At 34.4% G+C, this 7,666-nt stretch overlaps 1 protein-coding gene across 4 annotated transcripts in view; it reads left to right on the top strand.

Moving 5' to 3' along the window:
* Positions 1–7,182, top strand: part of PPP4R2 (protein phosphatase 4 regulatory subunit 2) — a 54,191-nt gene extending 47,009 nt beyond the window's left edge. For 3 of the 4 annotated variants that reach the window (XM_027121404.1, XM_027121406.1, XM_027121407.1), the window contains 5 exons: positions 352–389; positions 1,248–1,322; positions 1,579–1,722; positions 2,741–3,027; positions 3,288–5,042. In XM_027121404.1, the coding sequence (XP_026977205.1) occupies positions 352–389; positions 1,248–1,322; positions 1,579–1,722; positions 2,741–3,027; positions 3,288–3,592 (849 nt within the window). In that variant the 3' untranslated portion in view covers positions 3,593–5,042. Of the gene's footprint in view, positions 1–351; positions 390–1,247; positions 1,323–1,578; positions 1,723–2,740; positions 3,028–3,287; positions 5,043–5,093 lie in introns of those variants that run through there. The other variant, XM_027121405.1, reaches the window with a different exon arrangement.
* Positions 7,183–7,666: the final 484 nt, after the last annotated feature.

A 7,666-nucleotide genomic window follows, 5' to 3' on the forward strand; every position in this document is an offset into this window, starting at 1 on the left:
TTTTGCGGTACGCAGGCCTCTCACTGTTGTGGTCTCTCCCGTTGCGGGGCACAGGCTCCGGACGCGCAGGCTCAGCGGCCATGGCTCACGGGCCCAGCCGTTCCGCGGCATGTGGGATTTTCCCGGACCGGGGCACGAACCCGGGTCCCCTGCATCGGCAGGCGGACTCTCAACCACTGCACCACCACGGAAGCCCCTAGAGATTTTTATTTTTAGCCATTTCTTTTATTAGTAAAAATGTAATAAAATGGAACTTAATACCAGGGGAGATTCTGAGAAATTAAAAACAAATAATTAAACTTTATTTTGTGGTACTTTTCCTCGTATTAATCACCAATTTTGTTATTGCAGAATGTGATGGTGGTTAGCTGTGTTTATCCTTCTTCAGAGTAAGTATAGATATTTTTCTTTTTCTAGTATATTCTAATTATTAAATCATTTCTAATGTATTAGTCTTAAAAATAGGTTGCATTTATTTTATATGTAATTAAGCATGATAATATTTGTAAATGCTTATGAAACTACCATCCAGTACTCAAAGTAGAATATTACCAGTAACATTACCTATATGTTTTTCCAGTGAACAGAGTTGTATTAAAGAGATTCATGATTTACTGCAGTCTTAACACTGTTGGATTTATGTACTGTCTGGACCCTGGGATCCCATCCGAGACAGGCCATTTCTAGGAAATAATTCTTAGGTTTGTAATAGCTACTTGATGACATCGCTCTTCATGATGGAAAATTATTTCCAGTTGCTAAGATTTATATAGTAAATTAAGGTTGCAATTTAGGGCACACTCCTTGGCACCACTGGTATTTTATTATGAGTGGATGTCCTGGGATTGCAGGAGATTCAGCACTGCCCATGGCTTCCACTGAATGCCAGTAGTGTCCACCACTTCCCGTGAAAAATTTCTTTAGACGTTGCTAAATGTCCCCTGGGGATGCAGAGTGAGGGAAGGGGGATTGTTGGAAGATGTTGCCCCCTGTTGAGAAACACTGGTTTAATGGTTAAAATATCTGATTTCATACAGACCAATAACAGTGAATTTGTTAGAACTCTTGAAGAATGTGCCTGTATGTTGTTAAATAACATACTAAGATAATCCCATAGCTGTTTCTCTTAGAAGTCTTTCATTTGGTTCTGTGACAGTGAGATCTTACAAAAGATCTTTAGACCCGTGATTCTCATCAAAATTAAAGAATTAAACTATCCATAAAAGCGTTTTTTTCTTTTCTTGTAGGAAGAACAGTTCCAATAGTTTAAATCGAATGAATGGTGTTATGTTTCCTGGAAATTCACCAAGTTACACTGAAAGGTCAGATTATTGATTTTTATTATTCAAAGAGTTACAGTTTCTTAATTTTGGTTAGGAAATTCAATATACTTATTAAGAATTGGGAATTTTACGGCAGGTTAGGATATACCAAACAGAATTAGTTAATTTGGTAATCCATGGTTCTGAAAGTCAAAATTAAAGAAAATGTTTCCGTGATATGTTCATATAAACAAACCTTGGGAGGGATGACTTTTTAACAAAAATGGGAAAATGATGTTCATTTATTTTACTGTAGGTCTAATATAAATGGACCTGGAACACCCAGGCCACTTAATCGACCAAAGGTTTCTTTGTCAGTCCCCATGACAACAAATGGCTTACCTGAGAGCACAGACAGCAAAGAGTCAAACTTAAAGCAAAATGAGGATAAAAATCACAGGTTTGTATGTGATTTATATTTAAAAGAAAAAATGTTTTCCAAAAGAGTTAACATTTATTGATGGTTTTTCAGCCCTCATTATTTATTATTTAGAATTTACTGTTGTTTTGAGGGGTAGAAAAGGTTTTAATGCAGTCAAAAGGGGCTGCAGCTTTTTGCAGCATTATCACATGCTGACGATGGGCAGAGAAAAGACTTAAACTGCTAATTTGGGGAGATTTTATTTATAATAGGGTGTTAAGAAAGTGGTCATGGTACATTTTTTACTTCTTTTTGAAAGTTACTTGAAAAGAGAAGATATTTATAAATGAGTTGAAATTTTGTGAATTATTTCTCATTGTAGATCATAAAAGGAAACCTTTTTATTTATATCCCATCTCAAATTTTCTACATCACATTAAGGGAAGGAAGACTGAATGAGTGAGAGGAATTAAAGAGTATTGGCCTGCCTGGACAGAAGGGTCTTATCAGAACTGATTTCTTAAATTGGTGATGACGCAGAAAGGTGTCTTTGTTCTGACTTACTCAGGAATAATGAGCATCTTATCTACAGCTTACTCTCAGATGGTTCAGAAAATTACTAATGACAATAAGAATAAACAGGGATGGAGACAGGGTGATGGAGCAAATGCAGTGAGTTGCTAATTAAGGGGATCTGCTTTAGGGGGATATGATAGTTCTTTTTCTGTGAGTTTAAAAATATTTCACAATAACTTACTTAAGGAAAAGAAAAGAGTATGTCCCTGTGGAAGACTCGTAGTTTTATTATAGGAGGACATTTAACTTACTGGAGAATTCAACAGAAAGGTCATGTAACTTATTGACAAGTTGCTAGTGGGAAATATTTATTAAACAGTTTAGGTGTCCTCGAAATTATTCTCTTGTGTTTTTCTTTGCCCGGATGTTATAATTTAACTTTGACACTGAAATACAGTTAAACATTATTAGACCTTAAAAATGAGAATGTAAACGATGAAGAAACAGTCTTACTAATGACACTTTAAAACAATATTTACAGTGACTCTTCCACATCTGAATCAGAAGGTTCCTCAGTGAGCCCTATAAAAAATAAACATCCAGATGAAGATGCTGTGGAAGCTGAGGGGCGTGAGGTAAAAAGACTCAGGTTTGACAAAGAAAGCGACGTCAGAGAGATGGCCAGTCAGACATCTTCCAGTGAAATTTCTTCAGTTATGGTAGAAGAAACAGAAGCTCCATCTTCATCTCAGAATAACGACAAAGAAATTAGTTGTACCAGGCAGCACTGTACAGAAGAGGATGAAGAAGAGGATGAAGAGGAAGAAGGTATTTAGAGACCATCTGTAAAAGGGTGGAGTAAGGAGATCCTCAAATTCTTGTACTTCATTTTTGCGTGAAAGAATGTCACATAATGGAACTCCTTATAATGCTGATGTTGGGCTTTTCTCCCACCTTTATGTGTTCTGTAGTTGCTGCTGAGTTTCAGGGATATGATTTGAACTGTAGAGTATCAGAATTCATGAAACTTAACTGTGGAGGTATTTTGAAAATGAAATTTAACTACAACAACATTTGCTTATTTTTAGAGTCTTTTATGACATCAAGAGAAATGATCCCAGAAAGGAAAAATCAAGAAAAAGAATCTGATGATGCCTTAACTGTGAATGAAGAGACTTCCGAGGAAAATAATCAAATGGAGGAATCTGATCTGACTCAAGTTGAGAGAGGTTTACATTCTGAAGGTAGTGAAAATACCGGCCCTGTAAGTAGTTCCAGTTGCCATGAAACGGAAGAATTAATAGGATCCAATTCCAGTAAAACTGGAGAGATTCTCTCAGAATCTTCCATGGAAGCCACAGAAGTCACAGATGAACCAATGGAACAAGACTAACTATTTAGAAATATTTAGATGCAGTATTTTCCATACAGTTCTGGTTTCACACTGTATAAAACTTTTATGTAATAAAGTGGACCTTTAGTTTTACAAGAGAAGCAGGTTGTAAAATAAAGTACTGTATGGGATCAATCCTGAAAGAGTCGCACATGTAAGAACTGTGAGTACCAGCTCCTCGGGGTCCTGCTTACCGCTGACTTCTTTTGCTCTGGTCAGATCAGTGGTTTGTGTATAGATTGTTTTTTTTTTTTAATTTAGAGTTAAAAATTTTAAACTGGAAGATAATAATTATAATTTTGAAAACTTTTGGAGATTATCACATTTAGTTTATACATATGCAAGAAAGCTTTTTGTCTTGTCTCTTTCTGACAGCTCTAGCAGTTTTCATATTTTGGTCATAGTTTCAACATTTTAACATGAATTATAGGGTTTCATGTTGGTTTCCAGATTTTATTGTTTGACTATGTACTATGGAACTTTAAGTCATATATACATATATATATATATATATTATTCTAAGGGGGGAAATGTTATATTTTTCTTTTTCTATAAGAGATGAATACAGTGGATACTTTTTCTATTGGTAATGATTGAGTTCACCTCTTTCAGAAGACAGTTTCTTTCTCTTCTGAGTAATTCAAATAAAATCTGGCCCTTGTGGAACCCTGGAAATCTTAAGTCTGTTGAAATGCCAGGTTAAACACATTCCAAGAGATCTGTTCAAACTAAAATTCTTTTGTATACTTCTGAGGTGCCTGAGAAAAAGACTTCATTATTTATGAGAAAATGTGCTTTATCTTGGAAATTGTGTGCAAACATTAGCTTACTGTTTTGTAGAATGAATGCTTATAAAGCTGACATGAAACCATCTCAGAAGAACCAGGCAGGTTTCTTTACCTTTTGCTTGCTTTTCTGAACAGTGTGAATACTACACATTTCTTTCTAAATTATTCTAGAGTATACAGATGTCAATGGTATGAAACACCACTGTACTGGAAGAATTAATATATTACTTTAGTAATGTACCAGAGCTAAATGACTGAAGCTTTAGGGGTACATAAAAACCACCGTAATTTGTATGACATTTTGAAGTGAATTAAATATTTTTGAACATGCTTCTTCGACAGCCAGTGTTATATTTTTCAGATCAACACAAAGCACAATGGTTACTCTAAACTCAATATTTTCAAATTCACGTAACTTAAAGTCATGCAAGCTGCAATTTCCCTGTCTAAATTACTGGCTGCCAAATTTATACCTGTTTCTTCAGCTGTACCTTTTGATATTTAGAATTTTTAAATTTCTGTAAAGTAGATTTTGTAGAATGTAATGTGTTCACTGCCTTTGTGAAGCGGTATATAATTGTATAATTTCTGTGTGTAAACTGAATGCTTGGGCTTTCAATACAGTATTCATATAAAGCAATAAATATTAATGTTATGAAATATTTGAGTACATTTTTATCAAAATATATAAGAATCCCTTTTTTTAATTTCAGATACCTGAAGTACACAGATGAACTTATAAAACTGATGCAAACATTTTCTGACACTGTATCATATGCTCTGGGGTGATTTGGGCGGCAACCACAAGTTTTGCATTTTGCCTACTTCAGTTGCTATGACTAAAAATACCAAAATGAGTTGGCTCCGTTTATGTCTGTAGGATATTATACTACTGACTGACTTGACTGTCAGGTTTACAGCAGCTAGATGATATATTTGTGAATATGTCTCATAGTTGAAATAAAAACTGAGTATTGATTTATTTACTGTTATTCAAGAGGGGAGGAAAAAAATCACACGTTGTAAATTTTTAAAAAAATTTTGCAAAAATGTTAATGAAGCAGATTTTAAATGTGACATTCATTTGTAGTGACCTAGTCTTTATTTTCTTGAGGGATATTTTGCCAATGAGAGCAGATTTTAAACATTTTAAGTTTAGAAATTTTGAAATTTTCTTTAGAATATTTATGAAATTATTGTCAATAAACCTATTCTTTAAGATTCTGTGACCTTTTGATATTTTTTATTTTAATTGTGCCATGGACCACTTGTAAACTGATTTACTTTTGTTAAATATAAGTTGAAGATTTAGCGTCATGACTTTGAGGTCTGTGGTTTTATTTGTAAACTTGCAGTTGCTGTTTTGGCGAGGGCAAATGTATTTCTTTATTAAATAAAGTACAATAATGGTGAATGTACCAAAATGCCATCACTCAACTCTATGAGAGATCTGCATTTTAATCTATAGTTTAATAGTTTTAATATTTATTAGATATTCTTATGTTGATCATAGATCAAACTTGTTGCTGTTTATACAGATAGTTGTAGAATGCTCATGGAATATTTTCTTTAGGATAGATGGAATACTTAGGTAGTTAAACTGGGAAACCTTGTTCAGCTGGTTGGAGATACGATGTCCATTGGGAAGTAAATTTCCTCGAGTATATGCATAGGTGCACTTACACAGACTTTGCTTCATGGAAATGTCAGTTCTAATAGTAACTGATTCAGATGTGTATTTTTAGAAGGCTAATTTTAGGCACATTTTCTTAACACACATCAGCAAAGTCATATTAAAAGATCTAAATGAAGAATTAGGACTTTGGTGATTAAAATATTATTTTCTGTTTTGGCCTTGAGCAGATCGTTTACCTTTTAGACTCTAGACTCTGAACCCAACATGTAAAAAGAATTTAAAATGTTGATGAGGAGAGCGAGAATATACATGGAATACACTTTCAGCACTTTTCCCTTTTAAGAAAGTGAAAACATTATCCCAGTACATTTTTTAAAATATATCTTCAGTTCTGAAAATGTTGGCAGACAGAAATGAGTAGTGGAAAATGTCATATTTTATATGTTTGATTATCAGATACATTTAATCCACTTAGGGTTTATTGTAACTACACCTTTCAGAAGTGTGGATGGAGCAATGAAATTGCCTGTCAGAGCTATAAAACCCTCTGGCTTGGAAAGGCATCCCAGAAACTCTGGGTAAGAAGGCGTGGCCTGTTAAAGCATGGAGGTTCAGAGTGTTTTATTTTGCTGGTGTAGATAGGCATGTACTTATGCATTTTTGCATTTGTAAAGTCAGCAATTTTTCAAATAATGTAATTGTAATATACTAGTTTACTTATAAAGATACTTGGGGCAGAATCTAAAGCTACGATGTTTGAGTATGAGAAATGTAACGTGTGGTAAGGACAAAAATGCAATTTGTAGAACCAAAGGAAATAAAAATTTTGGATAGTGTTTCACAATGTCTTCTGAACAGGAGTTTCTTAAATACATTGGTTTTGATCAGATGAAGCTTAGTTCTCTCGAGATTTGTGCTAATCATAAAATGGATGAATGCAAAAACACCTTGTAATTTCATATGGAATTATTATAATTAGGTTTATTGGACTATTGGCCTAGCAAGAATGCTAGTATGTATTGGTTAGAATACATCTAATATTTCACATTTTAAAAATAACTAGTACACTTTCTTCAGAATTTTATTTCATCAACTTGGAGCCTAGATTACTTTGCCAAATAAATGTATTATTTTCATAATGCAATAAAATATAAACTAGAAGAATATCTTTATGTGTGGAATTACTTTATTTGCCATTAATAGTTTACACTCCCTCCCTCCAGTGCCCCCTTTTCTCTCACCTTAGGTACGTTAAGATGCACAAGCATTTCCTGATCCATAGGGAGAGGAGCCGCATGACTTCATTACAGCTCTGTTGCTTAAGTGGTAACAGGGTGTTTCCACAGAGATGGTGCATCTGAGTTGAATGGACGATTGTTCTCTGCTAGGCAACTCGTACCTGGGATCAGTAAAATCAAGATTTACCATGTAAAAATTTCTCTTGGCATAATTTGGCACTAGTTGTCATGCACAGATCTACGCTATTTGTATTAGAATCATTTTAGAAATGGCAGTTTCAGACAACTACATGGTTAAAAGTGTAGAGTTGCCCTCAATGGAGAGGGTGGATTCCATTTTCAGTTCTGGGTTCTCATTTCTTCCTATGTATTACTGCACAGTAGGTGATAGTAAGTGGTGACATCTGTGGCT

Source organism: Aethalodelphis obliquidens, unplaced genomic scaffold (genome assembly GCF_003676395.1).
Source record: "Aethalodelphis obliquidens isolate GAN/ISIS:26980383/991018 unplaced genomic scaffold, ASM367639v1 scaffold22, whole genome shotgun sequence".
NCBI classification, from domain to species: domain Eukaryota; kingdom Metazoa; phylum Chordata; class Mammalia; order Artiodactyla; family Delphinidae; genus Aethalodelphis; species Aethalodelphis obliquidens.